Genomic DNA, 23,747 nt, shown 5'->3' with positions numbered 1-23,747 from the left:
CCCTACTGACCGCCTCTGCTGAGGACGTTTGTGAACGAACTTGGACAGACGGAGTCCGTAAGCCGTAGGCTGAGGTGAAGGGCTGTGGCCGAGCTACGGGCAGACCCCCGGGGGTGCGGTTAGGAGGCTTCGCAGCATTGGGGGCCCTTCCGCAGACTTGCCCGAGAACTCAGAAGTGAGGTCGTCCACGTCCCAGTGTCCTCGAGGGAAGCCCCGGACATCGGGTCGTGAATGTGCGAACGTTCTCGTGCCTTTCTCTCCGCGGGGCGAGGGCGGGGAAGGGAACCCCGGACGCTGCTCACTGCCTTGTTGCTGTTGTTGTCAGCGGAAGTCCGGTTAGCACACCGTCCCTTCGTTTCAGGAGGGTGACGGGTAACGTAGTGATGTCCCAGCTCTACCGCACGTGACGGTTCCTTCGCTGCGTTTTTATCCTGGTGCTGGAGCCCATGACCCTCAGGGCGGTCACGTCTTCTCGGAGGGACGGGTGTCACTGCGGGAACAAATGAGATTCCGTAGAAGCGCTCACAGAGACTAGTGGTTTTTTGGGTTTTTTGTTTCGTTTTGTTGGCACATACGGACATGTTGGGTCATTTTCAGTTGGGGGCATGTGTCACGTACCTGCGTGTGCAAAGCCGCGTCGCTGGGAGGCAGGCGAGGAGAACCGGCGCGCAGCCTCCTGTCCCCGACGCAGGAGGTGATGCTCGCTGGTCTGCGGCGCAGGGTCCCAGGGCCACGTCCCCGGGAGCCGCGGGGACAGTCCAGGGGGCAGCGGCAGGTGGCCTCGTGCGCCTTAGGGGTTCTCTTACTGCGCCTCTCACCGTCGGCCGGGAAGGAGCGCGGAGCTGCCGTCAAGTGGATTCTCTGGTCCCAAAGATGCGGGAGCGCGCTCGTCCTCTCGACCCGAGGAGAAGCACAGAACTCGAGGTCCGCCTCCCCGCCCCCACTCGGGGAGCCCCCCTCCCCCGGGGGAGTTCCGATGTGCTCTGGGCAAGGGTCCGAAGCCTTTCCCGCCCCACCGTGGAGAAACTCCCAGCAGCCTGTGACCTGGCAGGATCACGGTCCTCGGATGCTGCTGGAAACAGAGGGGCCCCAGGCGATCTGTCTCCCCCCCCACATCGGCCCTGGACGCCTCTCACCGAGGGGGGCCTGCAGCACCCACACCGGAAGCCTCCGATCCAGAAGCAAATCTAGACCCGCCCCCACCAGCCGCTCGCCCTGAGCTAGAATGACTTGTCCTTGAAGACCTTCCCTGACAACTGCCCCGGTGGCCGCGCAGGTGTACGTCCCCAGCCGCGGTGCGCGAGGCTTCCCTTCTCCCCACGACCTCACCAACGCTTGTTGTTTCTTGTTCTTGACCGCAGCCGATCGGACCGGTGTGAGGCGGTCGCTCGTGGTTCTGGTGGGTCCGTGGTTGGTGGGAGCGTCGTACGGGCGTAAGACAATTGATGGGTCACCTGCGGGTCCCTTCCTGACCTCGTCCTTGGGCTTTTTGTTCTTCTTTAGTTTATAGATTCTTTATCTGTCAGAAAGCACCTGCAGCACGGTTTCAGCTCTGGTTGAGAGATGGAGAACAGTGGCCTCCCTTACAATCACAAAGCTCATTTTTCTTTTTTAAGATTTTATTTATTTATTTGACAGACCGAGATCACAAGCAGGCAGAGAGGCAGGCAGAGAGAGAGGGGGAAGCAGGCTCCCCACTGAGCAGAGAGCCCGATGCGGGGCTCGATCCCAGGACCCTGAGATCATGACCCAAGCCGAAGGCAGGGGCTTTAACTCACTGAGCCACCCAGGCGCCCCACAAAGCTCATTTTTAATAAGTGGAATCACAGAGTCTTTTGGCCGGAGAGCTCTGTGAAAGATGACTCTGGACTTGGCCTTTCGTCTGTCTGTCTTCTGTCTGTAGTCTCCTCACCAGGTGTTCCCGGAGCCTGTTCTTGAACACCCCTGGGACACCATCCCAAGGACACCATCCCCATTTTGGCTTAGAAAAGTCTCATTTCTGTTGGGCCCAGGTCTGTTTCCCACGTTGCGGTTCCCCCTGGAGCGTGTCATACGTGCCTAGCTCCTCCTCCGAGACAGCCGGCGCTCCGGGCCCTGTAGGACAGCAGGTCTCCTGCCCGCCTCCCTTCCCCCCGTGTGCATCCGCTGCGGAGAAGACAGCTTCGATGCTGTTCGCCGTCCTTTGAATTCATTCCAGCCCATCCAGGGCCCCGGCAAGGAAGGTTTGCAGAGCCTCGTGGGTTGGGATTGCTTCGGGCCGATTGGAGCTTGCTGCGGAGTGCATGGAGCCCCAGCCCTTCTCAGACACGGGAGAGGAGAGGCGAGGCTTAGCGGACCCAGTTTTCAAAAGTCCTGACAGTTTTAAGTACACGCTTAACAGTGCGTGCTACGGTCCCTTTCTTTTCGTCGTGGAACCCATCATTGACTTAGGCTTGTTAAGCTTTGGGGATTCGTACTTCTGTCATTGGGCGTCAGTCCTTCCTTCCTCGCAGACTGCAGGGGACTCGGATGCATTAGAGCTCTGACCGCGTCGCCTTGCGGCTGCCTGTGTCTTTGCTCAGTTCAGATGCGAGTCCCGCCAGGACAGGAGCCGCACTTGTCTGCGTCTCCCTTCTCGCTCCCACTCTGGGCTGCGAGGCGGTACGCTTCCAGTGGCTCTGCGGGGTGGCTGAGTCAGGAGTATCCCCTCTCCGCCTCTGCACGCCCGTAAGTGAGCTCATCAGTAAGTACGTCGCAGAGGACAATGCCGGACGCCGTCCGCAGCCACTTTCCCGGGACGGACGGCTGTTGCGTTCCCTGCAGGACAAGGTTCTCAATGTGATGAGTTCCCGGAACCGAGCCGTCAGCTCTGCCGTGATGCTGCGCACACGCTCGTGAAAATCACCGTGCGCTGTGCGCAACGGCAGAATTGCGGCTGGAGGGCCGAGGGGGAAATGGGTTAGGAATATAAGAATTGCTTCACTCCCGGTTAGCTGGTTGTTCTGGGTTTTGTTTTTTAAAGGTAGGAGCCTGACAAAATAGTGACTTAGTTGTACACGTGTTAAATGCAGGAAAGAAGTGGGGCTCCTGGGGCGCCTGGGGCTCTGTCGGTCCCCCTTCGGCTCAGGGTCCTGGGAGCCCCACATCAGGCTCCTGCTCGTGGGGTGTCGGCTTGTCCCTTCCCTCCGCCTCGCCCCTGCTCATGTGGCTCGTGCTCTCGCGCTCTCGCTCAAATAAAATCTTTTTTTAAAAATGGTTCAAAGGGGCACCTGGGTGGCTCAGTGGGTTGGGCTGCTGCCTTCGGCTCAGGTCATGATCCCAGGGTCCTGGGATCGAGTCCCGCATCGGGCTCTCTGCTCAGCAGGGAGCCTGCTTCCTCCTCTCTCTCTGTCTGCCTCTCTGCCTACTTGCCATCTCTGTCTGTCAAATAAATAAATAAAATCTTAAAAAAAAAAAAAAGTTTCAGAAATACGTAAGTGCAACAGTAAACGTAGCTCGTACCTTGAGAAAGGCCTGAAGGCAGCCTTGGAAGAGGATGTTGGAAGGGTCGCGGCTCGTGAGTCCCCGTGAGGGGAGTGGAAAGTTGCGACTCTGGGTGTGGACCGTGAGCCCGGGTCGCCGGCAGGTGTGCCAAGTGTGCACAGTCTGCGAATTACCTGCACTTGGTTCAGCCCGCCGCGGGTCTCCGCGTTCACCCGGTGCCCCTCGCAGAAGGGACGCGCACGGGCAGACCCAGCGTTCACAGTGGAACACATCCCTGTTTCAGAACCAGGGGACGAGCCGCCGTCCTGTTTCTCGCTCGCTCGGTGAACACCTCGGTGCTTCGAGTGTTCCCGGCCCCGGGAGCGTAAAGCCGCACACACCGTGGTGCCGCCCCCGTCCGGAAGTTCTTAGACTAGTTGACTTTCATCGGGAGGCATGACAGCAAACATTAGAGACAGACGCGGCTCCTCCTGCCACTTTCCAAAGTCCCCTTCCGCTAGAAGGGTCATTTTCTAAGTCTGGTCCCTTGGGGCAGTGGCAGACTTCTCTAAAGTTTGGGAGGTGGGGTTTGAATGGCTTCCTCTTCGGTTCGTCCGTTCCAGACTTGGTTTCTCGAGGAACAGCGTAGAGGACAAACTTGTGTTTTACCCACCCCGGTTTCTAGTCTAAAGATGAAATTTCACCTTCTGTCCTTTACCCAGATGTGACGTGTCGGTGGCCTTACCTGAAATAGGCCACTGTGCCCGTGTAAACACAGACTCTCAGAACGAGAAGGAAGCCCAGAAATCAGGAGGCCCAGCCTCCTCTTAGACGAGGAAATCGAGACTCTGAGAGGCAAGGGATTGACTCGAAGTTATTGGTTAGTTAGGGACAAACCCGGGATGCGAATCCAGTTGATTTCTGAACTCTGATATGTTGCCTCTCCACACTGTGTCCTACGGCAGATACCAGTTCTCTTCATTTAGGGAGAAGTCTAAGTCGGGCCACCTGGGACACCCTGGCCAGTGTCCGCTCAGGTCTTGATCTCAGGGTCTTGAGTTCAGGCTCGCGATGGGCCCCGCACTAAGCCTGGAACTTACTTGCGTACATACGTGCATACACACACACATAAAATACACGGAACTTCTGGGATTTCAGCTTCTCCGTGTACTCATGGGGTTGTAACGATCTGGTCACCAGTCGTAAACACACGCCCCACTGTTTTCTTAGTGTTTCTTCCCACAGTCTGGTACCACCCAAGCCCGCGAAGGTACGTCTGCTTCAGACCACACGCTCCACAATTACGTCTTTGCTGGGCAGACAGAAAACTGTTTCTTCGTGCTCAGAAACATTTAAGCATTTGCCGCGAACTGATCTGGGGTTTTGAAGGGAAAACACGGCTGGTTGTGTTTGTGGAATCTGGGGTGCATTTTACAGAGGATGACGATTTTATTGCCTCCAGGCAGGACTCGCTTTCTTTTCCCGTTGGTGGGTCTTGTTTTGTTTACATCTGATCCCCCAGGCCCTAACACTGACTGACGGGACATTCGTGGTCTTCAAGACCCATCGGCCTTGGCCAGTTGGCCTGGGAGCTGTGGTCGTTTCCAGTGTTATGAGACATTGAACCCAGGGTTCCGGGGGGCACCTGATGAGAGCAGGGAGGGGTGATTAAAAGTGTGGGGAGAAGGATGAGGTCTCCCCTCCCCGTGATTCTCTAGGAGAGGAAGGAAACGAATGTGTTTTGAGCCCCTGCTGTTGCGAGAGCACTTTTAAAGTGTTCCCACACGGGGGAGAAAAGTTTTATTTCAAACCTGGGAGGTAGGTGTTATCTTTCCTCCGGGGATACCTGAATTCTAAACCCAGCGCTTCGGAGACCCTGATTTCAGCTAGAATCATCTGTCCTACGTGTGGTTGTGAGATTAAAGCAACTTATAGATCTGAACAAATCCGGGCCCAAGGAAACATAGCCAGGGTCCGCGGTTGAAAACAGACTCCCGGGGTGAATGGCTGTCAGCCATTCGTGGCCGAGAGGACCAGGTTGTGGGCAGGCACGTTTCCGGTGTGGGGACAGTGGCCCGATGCCCTCCGTTGTATCCCGCTCTTTCTAGCTTCCCCCTCCCGTCTTCAAGGTCAGGACTTCCGAATGGCCTTCAGTTCTGCCTTAGGTTGGATCCGAAGCCTTCCATGGCACCTGAGCAAGGGGGAAATTTTTTAAAAATGGGCACACTTCAGTTCCGTGAGCCAGCCTGGCCTCTGGGGACACGAGTAGCTGGTGACATGGGGCGCGAGCCCTTGTTGGGTGTCCCGGACAAGCAGGGGGATGGCGACCGTGCAAACAGCAACGCCAGCCTGGAGGCCCCGCTGTCGAGGTCGGGGATGTCTTTGCGTCTTGGTTCAGCGCAGGTGCCTGCCTTGCAGGCGGGACTCCGCGGAGCAGCCCGGATCTCGGACAGAACCCAGATCTCGGAGGGAAGCGGTCCTCCAGGTTGGGCCGGGGACGCAAAGGCTTCCTTCCGGGACTTCCGCATTGGTGGGGCGGCGCGCGTCCTGCTGTCTGCTGCGCGTCCCGCAGGGGCCATCGCGGTGACGCGCTTCCTCGGGACCCGGCTGACATGACTGTGACATCTCCCATTTGCAGTCTTTTTTGTAGCTTTAAAAGATGAACTCTCAACCCCTGCCTTCCTGGAGAAGCCCTTGCTCTGTAACCCTTCGTTGTGTGACCTCCCCCTGCTTGAGTTACGCCGTGTGTGCGCACGTGTTTCCCGGTTGTGTTTTGCACTCACGGAGCTGCCCTCCCGTCCCCCGCTTCCAACCCCGTGTGCGCTGGACTCCGTTAGCACGCGGCTGTCATTCTTTCCTGCACTTCCGGCTCGTTGCTCTGGTTTGTTTTTAGCAGTTCCCTTGAGCTGATTTTGGAAAGATCCTTTTGCTTTGGTTTTCTCATAATGAGTACATTAGATTGGTGGCACTTATTTGACTTCGTGTCACCTTTGTGGATTTCAACTTCGCCTTCTGTTGAAAATGTAAATAGTGCACAGGGCCGGACGGGCCCCTCCCCATGACAGGACCCCAGGTTCACAGCTTATGTACCTTTTCTCATGTTTCCAATACACATCAAACAGCGTCATGTCTTCTCTTAGTCTGTAGACGACACAGATCCAGATTCCGAAAGCTTTACCTGCCTTTGATCAGTACGTTTTCTCTGCTTTAACGTGATGGGCTTCTGATTGCCTTTTTTTGGTACAAAAAAACCCCAAAACTATTAGAATCTTTTATGATTCAAAATAGAACATTAGTTTTATTATATATCAAAAATGGATGCTTAAACTTCCTAATAGCTTCCAATTATTTTACATTTGCTTGTGTTATATACTATTATTTTATTGCAGCCTAATGTTCAATTATGGAAATGACTCCAAAGAGGCATGATTTTTCTGGCTTAATGTGTAATTGTTTATTGAGTATTTTTCTCATTATAGCAATCTTTTTCCTTCTGAAATGCAGATATAAAGAAACTTACTTAGATTTTGTAAATTGACTATTATGTGACTACAGAAACCGAGTATTTACCAAGGAATGATCAGATGGAAGGCACTGTGCTTGGGATTGAAATAAAGACCAGGGGCGCCTGGGTGGCTCAGTGGGTTAAGCCGCTGCCTTCGGCTCAGGTCATGATCTCAGAGTCCTGGGATCGAGTCCCGCATCGGGCTCTCTGCTCAGCAGGGAGCCTGCTTCCCTCTCTCTCTCTCTCTGCCTGCCTCTCCATCTACTTGTGATTTCGCTCTGTCAAATAAATAAAATCTTTAAAAAAAAAAAAAAAAAAAAAAAAAAAAAAAAAAAAAGAAATAAAGACCAGGATCTGAAGAGGTCACCTCCTCCAAAGAACGAGTCATGCGTACTAAAATCCCAATCCAATGTCTACTAAATGCCCACTACGGCCCTCAGGCATCAAGTCTCTAGAATGGAAGTTCATCAGAGGGTTAGGATGGTTGCCAGGGGCCGTGGGGACTGGAGGAGACTTAGAGCAAGGTCGCTGAGGGCTCTGGAGGGCCGAAGGCGGAAGCGCCCGTCTGTGTGTGAGGGGCAAGAGAGCAGGGGTGCGGAACTCCTGGCTGGTGCCCAGAGCAGAGCGGGAGCACAGCACGGGGCCGTGGGGAGGAGGTGGGGGTGAGTCCATGTATGGGGAGAAGCCGCTGCAGAGTTTCCGGCAGGGGATTGCCATGACTGCGTGATCTGATTTAGAGGCTGTTCTGGCTGCCCGGGAACAGCCGATTCTGGAACCATTGTTTTATTTGTGTTAAATGGCGTCATTAGCAGTAATTCACACCTGAACTGCTGAGTAACGTGAGGGGTTACGTGAATACATCGCTGCTGTGATTCTGAGCCTCGATGATGGCTGTGGGGGAGCCGGAGCGGGAGGGGGATGGGTGGGTTGACTTGTTGAACGGGGGATGGTGCTGGGACAGCCAGGTGCACACGGTCTTCAGGCATCTGGAGGAGACACAAAACGAACTCTATTCACTCCTGCCTTTGGGTTTGAAGACCTCTCTGAAGACAAAGTTCGGGTATTTGCAGGAGAGTTCAAGTCATTGTGACAGTGCATGTCCCAAGCCTCCACTTTGGCCTTTGGCCTTCCAGGATTATAAGTAAGCGGGCGGCAACGCTGTGGTTTCCGGTGACTCACTGCAGTCCCACCGGTACCCCAGGGACAGTTACAGTTCCCCACAGTTTCTTTCTGGAGAGTGGTTTTAGCTTTCAGAGTTGAGCGGCGACTCGCGCAGTCCGCGAGTCCCAGGTGCTCCCCGGACACCATGGAGCACCACACACCGCTGCTTCCTAGTCAGTGGAGGTCCCTGTCGTCCTCCTGGCCTTCCTGCACTGTCTTCTAGGTGTGGATCTTCAGACTGTACATCATTTGAACATGTTTCCTTTCTCTGTGATACGTCGAGGCTAATGAAGTAATGACAAGCGATGAACTAATAGCAACAGATTCCAGTTTCCTACCAAGTATTTACTCCATGGGTGGTTGATGGAAAATCAATTTAAGGATCGGTCGACTTGCTCTTCAAAATAGATAACGTATTTCAAATACAGGACACAACACAGTACCCCCACCCCCACCCCAACACACACACTCTATTTTTAGAAAACTCTAGTCACTTGGTGTTGGGATTCTTGGTTTGTAACTGAAGATGTGGCATTTGTCAGTTTGTGCAAACCGAGAGGTCGGTGTTCATTAACCTCTGGGTGAAATACTAGAGAAGACTGAGCTCTGGAGTGGGAAAGGAAAATAGAGAAACGGCGATGTTCTTCGGAGGAGTGTGCCCCCAGCATCTTAATAGGGAACTCACGGACTTGGGGAAGTCCTGTAGCCCCACTGCATGACCAACTCCCTCGTCAGAATTTGGGTGCTGATCATTCATGACACAAAGGTCCTGTCGACACTGCCGGTGAAGATAAAAACACAACTTTAGCTTGGTCCCCTACGCGGCAGCCCAGGCTGTGTCCGGTGAAGGTCTGCTCTCCGGTACACATCCTTTGGTCTTCGTTCTGCGCGTGGTGTCATTCCCAGTAGGTCTGCTTCCTCTTCCGTGTGACAGTCTTGAGGTCCATGAAGACGGCTCCTGGCCGTGCTGCCAGGCAAGACTCTAACTCCCTGTTCCACATGCTGAGCGACCTGGGGAATGTGCATGGAGCCAGCCTGGGAAATACTCACCAGGAATACAGGCTCATTGTCGCTAGCCCTCATGACTAGGCCCAGTCCTGGAGGCGGCTTCTGACCCACCGCCCACCCCGCCCCCGCAGCAGCTTAGAGGCTGGGAGAGACTTCCAACAGCGGCGGGGGGAGGTGGCGACGCAGAAGGACCGGCGAGGTTGCGGGCGGCGTCCCCCAGTCACAGGCTTGCCGAGGCCTCCCAGCACTCCTGGTAGCCTATAGACCAGTGCGTGGCAAACTAGCGCTTGCACCTGGATGGGGGTATGAGTTGAACTCCGTGTCGAGATCCCGGGCGATGCCAGCGTTGCTGGTCTGTTGGCCGCACGCGGAATAGCAAGGCTGTAGGGTGCGTTGGAATCGCAGTAGGGGGCGGCCCATGGTTTGGGACCAGAAAGGTCCAAACACACCAGGAGAAATCGTCGGATTCCCTGTTCCCTGATGTCTCTCCTTTCACTGGAGAAGCAAAGTCTCTCCGATACCGAGGGGAAAGGCGAGTTTCAGAGACCGACTCCGGAGGCCTCTGTGGCGCTCACCCGTACGCTGCTCGGACAGATTGCAGGCACTTAGCAGCACCAGGGCCATGGGCCGAACAGGCTGTGCGGACAGACTCGGGGAGCTTCGTCATCTGCCCTCAGGAGTACGGGCAGGCGTGTCTGAAAGCTGACGGGACAGCCACTGCCAAAGCACGGTAACTGGTTCCCAAGGAAAACCGCCTTCCCACAGTGACCGGTTGAGAACAGGACCGGAGTGGCTCTGGGAGCTGTCCCGCCTTGGGCTGCAAACACGTTGGTTTTCGGATAGTTGCTGAGGCCGTGAAGGGATAGCCTTGTCCTCCCGGACTCACCTGGCGACTGCTGTTGTGTGTGAACTTGCTGGAAACGTGCCCGAGGGCGCTGACGTTGCTTGAGGGGATGAGCCCCCCCAGCCCACAGCTCTCTTGACGCAGCCTGGGCCAGGGCGAGACCAGTCCCTGTGCCCTCGGGTCTGTGATTCCTTCCTCCCTTCTGTCCAAAGCAGAAAGACTTGGGAGAACTCAGCAAGATTTGCTTCACCCCTGCAGACTAGGCGAACCTACGACCTTCTCTTTGGCACCTGGACCCTGACAAGAAAGGAGTTTTGAGGGAGGAGCAGATACGAGGTGCTGCCTGACGCAGGTGACCCTCGCGTTTAGAGGGAGAAAGTGTGCGTGTCCTCGCACACCCTGAAGCAGTGAGAGAGTGAGCCGGTGTGGACGGGCACTCAGACTCGCAGAAGACCAGCCGGTGCGTCCTAACTCGGCCCTGCAGAGGGTTGAGAAGAAACCTGGAGGTGGGGAGTATCTGTCCGTATGTGGGGCCTGGGAGCCGAGGAAAAGCCGAGGATAGACTCAAAAGATGGACGTTCTGCCGGGCCCCAGGCAGCCTCCTCGCTATGTGCGTCCCAGTGACTCTGCTCTGTGCCAAAAAGGTCACAGTGTGCAAAGTGGGAAGGTAGAGTGACTGATTGGTAATACTTCCGTACACCTTTGGTGCTGGTGGCTTTTACCTTTGCCCTTGAGAAAATAATCTTGAGTAAATTTCAGAGTGTCGAAGGTTTCACCGGAGCACATCATTTGCCCGCTTCATGGGCATGACAAGCTCTTAGAGTGTGAATGTTACCGGCTAGAGCCTCATTGCATAGCCCCGTAATCCCGTAAGCATCCCGACACCACAAACATACAGATCCAGGAAAGGTTGCTTGTCCCGGTAAGACGAACGAGAAGGACCTAGGACACCAAAGGATTTCGGCATCGGAAGGTGACCAGGATCAGATTGATGTCGTGATTACTGGCCCCTTCTGGCTCTGGACACAAAACCGTCAGGTGAAACGGTTAGAAGTGACCAGCGGGCCACAGTGTCGGGAGGAAGGTGTCCCCATCTGTAAACGGATCTCTGAGTGTCCACAAGCTTTTGAGCCCTTACTTACACTTGGCAATGACGATACTAGAGGGAGGGCTGCCTGGAGGAAGGTGGCTTTCTTTTCTTCTCATTCATATCCCCCCTCAGTTGTTCTCAGTGTGAAAGGGAGGATGGGTGGGTACCAGGAAGGTTTTTTTGGTTTGTTTTTGGGTTTATTGGCTTTATTTTTAAACCAAACACCTGAAGTCATCATTTATATTCAGTGCCTTGGTCCCACCTCTTGGAGAATTTCCAAAATAAGCAAATGGGCTTCTTGTTGTCTTCAAGTCTAAGAAGTGTGTGCTGTGGCTTTCCTTGGGGTGATGGCCTTGGTCCTAAACTTGCCATATCCTCAGAGCAGGAAGGCCATGTTGCATGAATCCAGACATGTGGTTGAAAATCCTTCTAGAACCTTCCCTTGTTAGGATCCCTTGTCGCACCCTAGAGACCTAGCAGTATCTTGTTCAGTGTCAAGGGACACTGGTTTTAAAGGTGGTTGTAGGGCGCTTGGGGGCGCTCAGTGGGTTAAGCGTCTGCCATGGGCCCAGCGATCTACGGGGGGCTCAATGGGGGAGGGTCTTGTGCCCAAAGCAACTGAACTGCGTCTCCCGACATGAGAGACAAGGCATCAGGAGATCAAATCCCCAGGGACGGTAGGAGCACCAGGAAGACCCTCCCCCGTTGCGCCCCCCCCCCGGCCCCCCAATAGATCGCAGGCCACTTTTCTGCTTCTCATTCTGGTCCTTCACTGGCACCGCCCTCCGTCGCTCAGATTCGCTAGAAGCTCCAGGAGAAACACAGCGCAAGCCCAGGTCGACCATCATGGCCCGCGTTCCCCAGGAAGAGGCCGTGGGGTTGGGGGGCTGCAGTTCGCATCTCCAAGGCCCATCCTCCCCTTGAAGGCAGATCTTCGGCCTTAAGGCATCAGAGACTCGGGCACACACGGGAGGGTGGATGATTTAGTGGGGCGGGGCTTAAGGCGGTATAACCCTGAAAGAGCTTTAAGGACACCCCCCTGCAATCTGTTGATTTTCCTCCAGTGCCCGTCGCAGGTTCGTCTTGGAAACGAGGCGATAGCCAGACTGGCTTCTGCGGCGGCAGCACCTCACCTGCTGGTCCCGCACACCTTTCCCAGTGGGCCGGCTGGCCGTTCGCCAGATGCAGCGACTATATTTTTCCTGTTTGGGATCTTGCTTTTACTAGGAACCCTGGAGCCCTCGGGGGTTTGCAGGACAGACTTCAGCCCAGAGCTTAGCCTCCCAGATGGTAATTAATGTTTACACAAAATGACAAGCACAGAATGGAATCTCTCTGAGCCCTACCAAGCAGCCACCATTCCCCGGATCTCCCAGTCTTGCAGGGTTTGAAAATTAATTTGCCTTGAACAAACAGTGGGTTTTCCTCAATTTATTTGTACAGTTTCAGTGACCAAGAAGAAGAGCCGCGAGGCTGAATGTCAGCCTTCCGTCCGTTCGGGTGATTGAATCTGCTCGTGGAACAGGCCGGTCTCTGTTTCAGACTGGAAGGAAAGAGGGGGACGAGGAATGTGAGGAGAGAGGCGTGGGTTGGAGACGGTAACTTTTTCTGCAAAACGCCAGTGGAGCTCTAGCGACAGAACCTAAAACTTGGGGGAGGTCAGCGTGGATAAATTCAGGAGCGCAATTTTTGCTTTAATAAGTATGTACAAAATACGTGGTCTTTGCCAAAAAGGAGGTTTTGTTGGAGGCACAGGAAGAGACAAGAAGGTGTTTAAAGAATGGATATGGCCAGTAGCTGGAAATCATTATGTTGGTTCACAGAACTGTGACATTTTGCTATGTTTCTGGGCTTTTTAATATAGAGCATCTCGTCATTGATTAATAGTCCCACTTTGCCTTAATTTAAAGCCTGGGTTTCTTGCGCCACCACCATCCACCCCTTATTTGGCTTCTTAGTCTTCATTCCTCCTGTGTGGTGAGGTCTTTGTGGCTCTCTCGTTTGGACGGAGAAGTAGAGATGTGAACTAGAAGACAGAATAAGGTAAAGACAGAGCATACCCTTTACTGGATGCTCTGGGTCAGGCATTTCAGAAAGATGCGTTCGCTACCTGCTGGCCGGACCCCACATGGCCTTCTTGGTGTCTTGAAGCCTTGATTGTGTTTGCTGCCGTAATGACCTTGTCGTGAGTAAGACGCCATCAGGCTTTCCAACCTCGTGTAAAGACGCGGAAGCACAGAAATGCGCCGTGCGAGGCTTCTTCCAGTTCTGTCTCCTCCTTCGACGTCCGCGTTCGCCAGCTCCTCTTTGTCAGACACCCAGGCAGAGCCAGTTGGACATGTTGTAGAGTAGACAGAAGGCCCTATCCTAGCCTCATTTCTGAAGGGCAAATATTGATCTGTCCCCTGGGTAAAGAACTTTCTAAAAAATTGTCTAGTAGGTATCGCAATTCAACGAGACCAGTCCCTTCCTGAGTTGACTTCTGTCGTGTTGGAGGTTATTCCGTCCATGAAGGAATTTCTTTTAAAATACACAGTTGGCCTTTGTACCTGGAGGTTAGGAACCCTGACACCCCCTCTCGTGCAGCCAGGAATCCCCGCCTAACTTAAGACTCCCCCAGACTAATAGCCCACCGACTGTTGACCAGAAGCCTCACCAGTGACAAACTTTGACACGTATTTTACACACGTATTAGATACTGCATTCTGAAAATAAGTCAGAAGAAAATGTTCCTAAGCAGGTTATAAGGAAGGGGAAGGGAAATTCAGAGTCTTGTATTGATCAAAAAAATGTACCTGTGTGAGCACCTGCCTGCCCACCTCACGCCTGCCCTTTCCAGGGCTCAGCCGCAAAATCGTTTTTCGTTTACGGTAATAATAGTACATAGTTCCTAGAGAAAACTTGGAAAGGTAAAAAGCTCAAATGGAAAAACGCAAGTCTGTGCTTATCTCTGGATGGTGGGATTGGGTGAACATTCTGATGTCCGTCTTCCTCCTCTTCTCTCTGTGTGTGCATCCGCACGTTTACGGGGATCATTTTCAGTCTTGAACGCTAACTGGTCAAAGTGTACTTTAAGTTACTTGGTAGTAATTTTGTCATGAACTTATTTTCTGCAGTAGTTTTGGGAACACTGATAATTTATTTTGTGCTCTACCTGGTAGAAAGAACTTAATTTCCACCACAGCCCCTTGGAGTACTTACTGAATCTTTGCCATAGGATTCTGGGTTTCCAGAAACATCGTAGTTCATCGTAGGGACACAACACAGCTCATCTCAAATCAACCCGAGCGCGCCCAATGCCCTTTTTGTGTAATATAAAAAATGTTTTATAACACACTTTGTTCTTTACTATATATGGTTAGATGCCTATCTCTACATGGAATTTTAAAATGCCTATAAAGCCCTAATGAAAAGTAAAGGAGAAACAAGCAGCAAGTAATTTGTAATGACATAATGTGTTTTTTAAGTACATAAGTATTTATTTGCATCAGAAGACAACGGCCTGGTCAGATGCGTGAATCTCTCCGTGGAATGATACATAAATATGGTAGGTACGAAAGCGGATTCATACCGGTACGTGCGACGCGGTAATTAAAACGCCTGGAGCAGGGATCCCGTTGGTGTCATGATTGTCCTAAATGGGGAGCAACCAGCCCTTGGTGGTTCATAACACCAAGACGTAGCAGACATGGCAGCATACGACAGTTGTGTTCCTGGAAAATCCAGCGAGTCTTAAAACGATACAGAAAATTACCTTGTGTTTGGATGTGAAAACAGAGTCGGGTTCTAGATGTTGGGCTTCCAGGTGCACAAATGTCCAGTGGGATCTTAGGACATTAACTGAGATGTTGTGTGACACTGTCCTTCATATTCAAGTACATCTAAGGGCCCTCCAGCCACTGGGACAACTGAACACACGCCCCGACAGTGTGAAATCTACCCCTAGGGGCGGTAGCTTCTAAAGAGAACCACTTCTCAAGTGGCTTTGACTTCCATCTCTCTCATCGTTAAATACCCTTGAACATAGACTTCTCAGAGCATAGTGGAAGGTACGTTTCTGAGACCTTATGGGCCCGGTCATTTTGCTGTTAGATTTGTTTCCAAGTATTGTGTGACTTTTGTTACTATAAAAGGGATCCTTTTTTTAAATTGAACTTTCTATTCACTGTTGCTGCTGTGTAGAAACGCTACTGATGTTTGTGGTTTGTTTGTTTGTTTTTAACTTGGGTATTTTGCTGAGTTCTCTTATTCACATATATTTTGCAGCATATTGGGTTTTCTAGGTAGGTAATTACATTTTTTGTAAATAGTCGTTTTGCCTCTTTTGTCGTGTTGCGGTTGGTTTTGTAATGTAAGTGACGAGATGGGTTGTTTCTGGCAGGTTCCGTCCACATGGTCTCTAACACTGAATAGACTGGGACATATTTCTGGGTTGAGGGGAAGGTGTCTATCTTTCAGTTCCTTCCAGTTTACGTCTGTGCTCAGGTTTAGTGTTTTCGAGTCAGTTTTAGTGATTGGTATCTTTTCATAAACCCGCTTTCTTTTCAAATTTATTATTATAAACGTGTGCATCCTAATGTCTTACTTGATAGTAACGTACAGTCTCCATGTCTATGCCCCTACCACTACTCAAATTCTCAGTTTTGCTTGCTGTGTTTTTTTCTTTTTCTTGCTCAAACTGTCCTTAAGTGTAGGTCCAGTTTTCTTTTAAGAATTTTAATAGGTGGGGTGCCTGGGTGGCTCAGTAGGTTAGGCCTCTGCCTTCGGCTCAGGTCATGATCTCAGGGTCCTGGGATCGAGCCCCACGTCGGGCTCTCTGCTCAGCGGGGAGCCTGCTTCCTCCTCTCTCTGCCTGCCTCTCTGCCGACTTGTGATCTCTGTCTATGTCAGATAAAGAAATAAAAATCTTTAAAAAAAAAAAGAATTTTAATAGGTAACATGATCGCATGGTTGAAAAATTTAACTATGTCTGTATGTGTACAGTCCAATATCTCCCCTCCTCCAGCTCCCTGTCTCTTTCTCCTGCCTGAGCCCCCAAGCAGGACCACTGCTCAGGTGTCCTAGACACTCGTCTAGAGCTACTTTATGCATAAAGTGAAAACGGATGGATAGTACTTCTCGTCCGTTCTTCACAGAGGCTAGCAGTATGCATAGCTTGTATGCAGAGCTCCTCATTCCTTTTCAGGCTGTAACATCTTCCATTGTCTGCATGTATCAGGTTTGGTTTTTTTTTTTTTTTAGATTTTATTTATTGTTTGACAGAGAGAGAGAGAGAGAGACAGCAAGCGAGGCAACACAAGCAGGGGGAGTGGGAGAGGGAGAAGCAGGCTTCCCGCTGAGCAAGGGACCCAATGCAGAGCTCGATCCCAGGACCCCGGGATCATGACCTGAGCCTAAGGCAGACACTTAAGGACGGAGCCACCCAGGCGCCCCGGCATGTATCAGATTTCCATGCAACCAGTTCCCAAATGATCACATTTTAGTTCTTTCCAAACTTGCAGTTCAAAGCACGATGCTGTTTTATTGTGTCTAGAGACTAAATCCTTCCTGAGCTGCCTCAGTTTCTTGGCTGAATGTGGCCAAACTGCCCTCCTCAGAAGTTGTAGGTGTTTCTAGTCAAGTAGAGCAGCCCCATCCCCCCCAGGGAACTTGTATCACATTTGGATCAGCGGTAAACAAATTTTCCATAATCTGCCCTTACCTTTTTAAACAGTGTATTGTTTGAGTCAAGGTTATTGAGATAGAATTTACATGTAGCAAACTCACCCCTTACCACGCACACTACGCAGGGTAATTTCAGTTTGCATGTATTTTATTAGAAGCATGATGTGTTATTTTTATAATCACAGAAGAGAGCTTTTAAAACCCTGAAATGTAATGAGTAAAACTTGTAAATAAGACTCGTCAGTGTGCACATTCTTACGTCTTCCAACCTCAGCAGATTTCCTCCTTTGGCAAACTCGGAGCACACAGAGCAATACAAAATGGTTTTTTTTTAAAGTGTGTTCTTGCCAATTTTGGAGAAGCACAGTAAGACAAATTGACTGTCGAGATGGAAAAGCTTAACTGGGAAGATACATTTATTGAATAATTGAAAGGAAGAGGAAATGCATTACCGATTAGCCACAAAAACGCCTGACGCCTAAGCTGTGCCTCGAGAGACTCGTGTAAACGGGGAGTCGTAAAGCTGTCTCAGCCCCGACGTTGCTGCCGCGGCCTTGGCCTCGCACGTGGTTGTCACAGCAACGAGGGGCTGGTGGGTCGGTGATCGCCGGCAGGGGCGGCTGAGGCGCGCTCTTCCCAGCTTCCCTAACCGACACTTAGCACCATCTCATTGCGCCGGATACTTTAATGGATTCCTGCTTTGCTTTAGGATGTTTGCGTTGGAGCGGGCACCAAAGTGTAAAACAGAGAAAAAACGGCGATTGGTGGCAAGAGTAGGACTAGAACACGAGTCACCTGATGTAGTAAGTAGCCAGGGAACCGCCAGCAAGCAAGTGGCTTAACTTCTCTGGGCTCTTCCCCCTCTGGTCACAGACGATTGGAGAAGTTCCCTGCTACTCACTGAAAAGTCCAAGCCTCAGTAGTATCCCCTGGGAACAGTCAGAAAGGGAGACTCTGAAGCGTCCCCCCCCCCGCCCTGCCCCGCCCCAATTCCCGAGTCCTGCTGGGCATTTTAATCAGGTGTCCATCCAGGTCCTTTGTACACATTTTTTTTTTTTTAAGATTTTATTTACTTATTAGAGAGCACAAGCAGTGGCAGCACAGGGAGAGGGAGAAGCAGGCTCCCGGCTGAGCAGGGAGCCCGATGCAGGATTCGATCCCAGAACTCTGGAATCATGACCTGAGCCAAAAGCAGAGGCTTAACCATCGGAGCCACCCAGGCACCCCTTTGTTACACATTTTAAATTTGAGAAGTGCCGGGATGGTTTCCCAGATTTAGGTCTTGTGCCAAAGTCCTACTTCTGGGTCCTCTGAGTCACTCATCCCAGACGACCCCGTAGACATTGACAGGGCTCGCTGGAGGGGTTGCACACGGGTTGTCCAGGATGGCGATCCCCAGTCCGGGCGCTGCTCCCCTCGTCCTGGCTGTGTCTAGGTTGGTGCTGAACCAGGTGACCCAGGAACAACCGAGGAGACCCGAGAGCCAGCCCTGTTTGCCTCTACAGAGCCTGGGGAAGCGAGCCCAGGCCTGCACCGTGCCCCCAGCAAACTCACCTGGCTGACTCGTGCACATTCTAGAAGCCCATTAACTAAAGAAGAAGGAGATAAATTTAGTCGAGCTACATAAGCGAAGCACTTACCTGTGTGTGCCTAATGTGCTTCCTTCCCAGCATGAGAAAATCTTAAGTTGATGGCCTCTGGGTGGTGTCCCTTGGCAGAGGAAACTTTCTTTTATGTCTGAGAGAGACTTTGGGTGGACGTTGGTTCCCGGAGGAAGACCATGCATCTGAATGTAGCAAGGGGGGAAATATTTACGTATTTATTCTTCATTACTCCAGTCTGGAGAGAACAAAGCGCTTCCGAAGGGCAGCGACGGGTCCTGCCACTGCGGCACACGCACTCATCCTCCGCCGTCCGAGTGTCCGAGCGCGCGTCCTGCGCACGCGCAGGGAACCTCGTGCGTTTTGTGCTGCTGGCATGTGTGGGTGCTAGCGCTTCTGCCCCAGACCTAACTGGCCCTCTAGCGTTGTGGGAACCCTGTCTCAGAGCTCGTGTACGTGCTTGCCACAGTGACTGGTGGGAGTGATGGCAAAAACCGTGGTGGGGGGCCCTCGCCAGACCCCCTGCGGATAAAGGGTCGTCTTCGTGATCTTCCGTGATTTAGGACTTTGGCTGCATGGGGTCCGTCCACATCAGGAATCTTGCTGTTCTCAGCCCTCGAGTTAGAAACCAGGGTTTTGGGATTCACGAGCTCCCCGCTTACCACAAGCAGCAGTCTTCCCGGAAAGGCTCTGACGGGCGGCCCGGGATGGGGACACGCGCCAGCGGGATGCCGGGGGTCGAGCCTTCCTTTCCACCAGGGCCTTCTGGGAGGTTTTCTCCTTGGAGCAGACACGTGAGAAGGGACCGTCTTCGCATGCTGGCGGTGCATTTGTGCCCGGCTGCTCTCAGCCAAGGTCACTTTAGCCAAAAATGTGCTTTGTTTGTAAACCCGTGTGTTTCTGCTCTGGGGCACGTCACGCGTCTGATCTCTTTTACCAGAACAACAGTGAAAATAATGGGTTGCTCGGACGCAGGTTCCAGGGAAGCAAAGGGGAAGCGCGTGCGCCCCAGAGGGCGTCCGCGGACATGGGCGGGCCCGGGGAGAAGGGCGCGCTGCTCACACTGGGGACAGGGAGTCTGGGAGGGAAGGACCGTGCCCGAAGGAGTTTCCTAACGGACGCCCGGCCCCATCCTCACGTCCGAGAATGCTGTGCGGTGTTGTGGTCTGTTCTCTTCCTATCTCTGAGCTGTATGTTGGCGAAAGGATGGCTTTTTGTAGCACCGACACGTGAGAAAGGTCACCCCCGGCCCGCGGCTGTTTGCAGAAGCACCGACCGGTCAGTAGGTGGGTTTCTTCCCATTTGATGCCATTTCTGTCTTTCATTCTTCTCTCAGACGATCTGGTGGACTCGGACTTAGGGGCTAATCAGAAACCGCTCTGATGTGGCCAGGAGCTTCGGAGAAAGGCGTCGCGTTTCGTACTGTTAGCACTTACTATTAGTATAGTACTTCTTACTATCACATAGCATTTTACTATTTTTTAAGATATTACTTATTTCTCTTAGAGACTGCGCACACACGCGCAGGATGGGGAGGGACCGAGGGTGAGGGAGAGAGATTTGCAAGGAGCCTCCGTGCTGAGCCGAGCCCGACACGGGGCTCCAACCCACAACCCTGAGATCCGAGCCAGTTCCAAGCTTCACTGACAGTGCGACCCAGGTGCCCCGAGAAGCCTGTCTTTTAAATTCCTAGCAGGAGTGTGTACTTGCCACATTTCTTCCTCGGTTGTGGAATTTCACTTAAATGACACCTCCAGGCTTAGCCTCAGCGTTCAGCATCGCAGCCAGCGGTCCAGAGGGGTGGGGGGACCCTTCACAATGCCTGGCATGCGTCAGGGGCTGTCGTTTGGCTGGAATTCGTGTTTGCACCAGGAGCTCCGACGTTGCTGGGATCCGTCGGGGAGCGCGCGGAGGCCCGACGTTTGACCAGAGTTTAGCACTTGCCAAACACAAAACTGTTTCTGTAAATGTCAAGTGTGTCTCATCAGTCAGAATGGAAAGGGGAGGAGGCACGGCAAGAAGAAACATCTGTGTGTGGTTAAATAACATTTGCTTCGCTCGCTGTTTGGAAACACCGCTCTTTTGTATATTCAAGAGCTGTATGGATTTTAAAAGGGGAAAAAATCAACTCGTCGGCTCTTGTTTCTTAATTTTGCTGCATAAAAGGCTTTGTCAGGATTAAAGTCAACGTGCATTTTGAGACTCCGGGATGTCTTATCTCCCACGGGCCCTGGTCGCCGTGTGCTCCTGTCCCGCACGTCTGCACGCAGGACAGGAAGCCGGGACCTGGCACCAGGCCGTGGGCCATGTCGGTGGGACTGTAGGGCCTGGGCTTGGACTCGGCTTTCTGCTGCGTGTTTATGTCACACTCACGGTCACTGCCTGTGATTCTGTCTCTGCTCGTCCCCATGCAGATCCGGACGTAGGGGTTGGCGCCCTCCCAGACCATGACAGCCAGGACGCGGGGCCGGTTGTCCCCAAGATATCGGGTCTAGAGAGAAGCCAAGAGAAGAGCCAGGACTGCTGCAAAGAGCCGATCTTTGAGCCCGTGGTGCTGAAAGACCCCTGCCCTCAGGTCCCTCAGCCGCTGCCCCAGGCCCAGGCGGAGCCCCAGCCTCGAGCTCCTTCTCCAGACCCCGACCTGGTGCAGCGCACGGAGGCGCCCCCGCAGCCCCCACGTCCAAGCACACAGCCGCCCCAGGCGCCCCCAGAGGCCCAGCCTCAGCCCGCCCCTCAGCCTGCAGTGCAGAGGCCGCCGCGGCCGCAGTCCCCGGCCCAGCTGCTGCACCAGAGCCTCCCGGCCGTGCAGGCGCAGCCCCCGTGCCAGAGCCTCGCCCAGCCCTTGTCGGCCTACAACAGCAGCAGCTTGAGCCTCAACAGCCTCAGGTGAGCCCGTCTGTTCTCGCGGTGGCCTGGCTTCTGGGAGCGTGGCAGGCACAGTCGCCCTGTGCGGAGGGAGGCCGAGCGGGGAGGCCCAGGGAAGGGGCGCCGCGGGAGAACCAGCGCGGAAACCTGGGGGGCACCAGGGTTGGGGGTTCTTAGAAAGGAGGCCATGTGCCTCCGAGGGAGGACGGCTCGAAGATGCTCCGTCCCCCTGCGACTCGAGTCAGAAGATGGGGACCGGGGAGGACGCGGGGTGAGCGTTGGCATCACCGCGGACTTCAGCCTTGGCCTCAGAGAGACCGAGAAGCAAGCTGCGTGGGGAGGAAGAAGCGCTCCTGGGCGGAGACGCAGGCTCTCCCCGCCTCAGCCCTGCGGAACCGCATGGGTCTGCGGAGCGGCACAGAGCAGGGCCGCCCAGCAAGGGAGACACGAACCCCAGGGAGCGGCGCCAAGTGTGCCCCATCCTTGCCTGCGCCGGGGCTTGGAATTCTGACCTCCTGGGACTCTGTGCCTTTGTCTGTCTCCTGACAGCCTGGTGACTGCGGGGGTCGTCCTGTCCAGCGCAGGCGTAGGAAACTGCCTTAGCCAGGGTTCTGCCCCCGGGTTCATGCGCGTGGCCCCCGAGCAGAGCAGAGGCCCGGGGTTCCCGGGTGCCCTCCCGCCTGTGCTGCTCCGCCAAAGGGTCTCAGACGGGCTGAGCGCAGGTCCTCGATCTTGTTCCTCTCCCGAAACTGTAGGACGTGTGTCTAGGGGAGGCTACCGGGCTCCTGGGGGCAGAGACGAGAACTTGGCTGCAGAGCGGAGCGGACCTGGGTTTGGGGCCCAAGCCGCCGCCTGGACCCCGGGTGCTGGTAGCTCTGGGCCTCAGCTCCGGACCTGCAGTCGGGGTTACGACTGTGGCACAAGTTTCTTGTGCTTCCCAGGGGAGGGTCTCTAAAGAGGAAGGAGCAGAACGTGCTGAATGGCTTTGGGCAGAGAGAGAGGACTTTTTAAGAAAATAAACTGCTTACCTCTCTTTCCCTTTCTTCTTTCTCCCCCGGCGGTGGCTCCCACAGCAGTAGCAGAAGCAGCACCCCGGCGAAGACTCAGCCCGCCCCTCCTCACCTCTCTCACCACCCCTCGGCCTCCCCGTTCCCCCTCTCCCTGCCCAACCACAGCCCCCTGCACAGCTTCACGCCCACCCTCCAGCCCCCCGCACACTCCCATCACCCCAATATGTTTGCCCCTCCCACGGCTTTGCCTCCCCCACCGCCGCTGACTTCAGGGAGTCTGCAGGTCCCGGGACACCCGGCCGGAAGCACTTACTCAGGTAGGAGGGTCGAGCCTCCTCGTGGGCTGAGGTTCGGCCGAAACGTGTACCTGCACCGCGGCACCCCGGACCCTGCCGGGGGAGCATGGGGGGCAGCTGTTGGAAATCTTCCGAACGGGTTTGCCCACTCTGGGAAAGCACGGGTTGCAGTGCCCGGTCACCCGGCTCCCGTGAGAGGGACAGACACGTTGCCGGGCCCTTGAGGATTCCGTCCTGGTGAAGGGGCGGGTTGTCAACGAGGAAGGCCTTCTCCCTTCTCCCGAGGGAAGGTGGTGCTTTCCGTTAAGTGGTCCCAAAATCGGGCTTTGGCTGTGGACACCCCTTCTCCTCCCCAGTATCGGTCAGGCCAGGATCCCGAGTCTGGGTCTGTCATAGCCGTGGTCACCCACTGCAGGATTTCCCCTTGAAGGAGGCACAAGCGTCTGGTCCTGGTACCAGAGATCGGGGTGCGGTCCCTGTTCTTAAGCACTTAAATGTATGAATTCCTCGAACCCCCCAAAGAGCCCACAGCGTGGATGGTATTACTGTCCCCCTGTGGTGGAGTCACCCCGACGGGTGACTGCCTATGTCCCGGCTCCCCGAGCTGCCGTGGCTGGTGTCAGGGTCCTCCGGCCGCTGTTCTCCTTCCGTCCGGGGGCGCCCTCGGCCCTGTCCCCGCTCTGGTCCGGGCCCGGGACGTCCCGATCCGAAGGACACAACCGGCACGGCGGAAAGCGCCATCCTCTCCCTGCCCTTCCCTTGCAGAGCAAGACATCTTGCGGCAGGAACTGAACACGCGTTTCCTGGCGTCTCAGAGTGCTGACCGCGGGGCTTCCCTGGGCCCTCCGCCCTACCTGCGGACCGAGTTCCACCAGCACCAGCACCAGCACCAGCACACGCACCAGCACACGCACCAGCACACCTTCACGCCGTTCCCCCACGCCATCCCGCCGACCGCCATCATGCCGACGCCAGCACCTCCCATGGTGCGTACCCCAGGCAGAAATGTGAGGATAAGTAGAGCGCGGGCTTCTCTGGCGCAGCACGCTGGGCGGACGGGGCTGTCGGGGCGCAGGAGCTGGATGGGGGGCGGTAGCCACTCGGGGGCTCCCCCGGCCTGGTCGGTCTGTGCTGGGGAGGAGGGGACGTGCCCTGCTCCGGGCAGCGCTAACCCGGGGCCTCAGGTAGGCGCTTCTTTCTAGAAGGTTCTGTCTAGCGCTAGGCGTGCACACGGGTGGCTGCTGGGGTGGGGGGTGAGGGCG

General features: G+C 54.2%; 1 protein-coding gene across 8 annotated transcripts in view; it reads left to right on the top strand.

Annotated features, from left to right (window-relative positions):
- Nucleotides 1-23,747, top strand: part of AUTS2 (activator of transcription and developmental regulator AUTS2) — a 1,068,100-nt gene that overhangs the window by 1,020,735 nt on the left and 23,618 nt on the right. For 4 of the 8 annotated variants that reach the window (XM_045075219.1, XM_045075217.1, XM_045075214.1 and 1 more), the window contains 3 exons: nt 20,729-21,200; nt 22,253-22,506; nt 23,251-23,492. In XM_045075219.1, coding sequence (XP_044931154.1) covers nt 20,729-21,200; nt 22,253-22,506; nt 23,251-23,492 — 968 coding nt within the window. The remainder of the gene's footprint in view (nt 1-20,728; nt 21,201-22,252; nt 22,507-23,250; nt 23,493-23,747) is intronic. The other 4 variants (XM_045075220.1, XM_045075218.1, XM_045075216.1 and 1 more) reach the window with 2 other exon arrangements.

This window comes from Mustela putorius, unplaced genomic scaffold, assembly GCF_011764305.1.
Source record: "Mustela putorius furo isolate JIRA1106 unplaced genomic scaffold, ASM1176430v1.1 tig00000139_pilon_pilon_pilon, whole genome shotgun sequence".
Taxonomy (NCBI): Eukaryota; Metazoa; Chordata; class Mammalia; order Carnivora; family Mustelidae; genus Mustela; species Mustela putorius.
The sequence above is the reverse complement of the archived record's forward strand: the minus strand, read 5'-3'. Positions and strand labels throughout refer to the sequence as shown.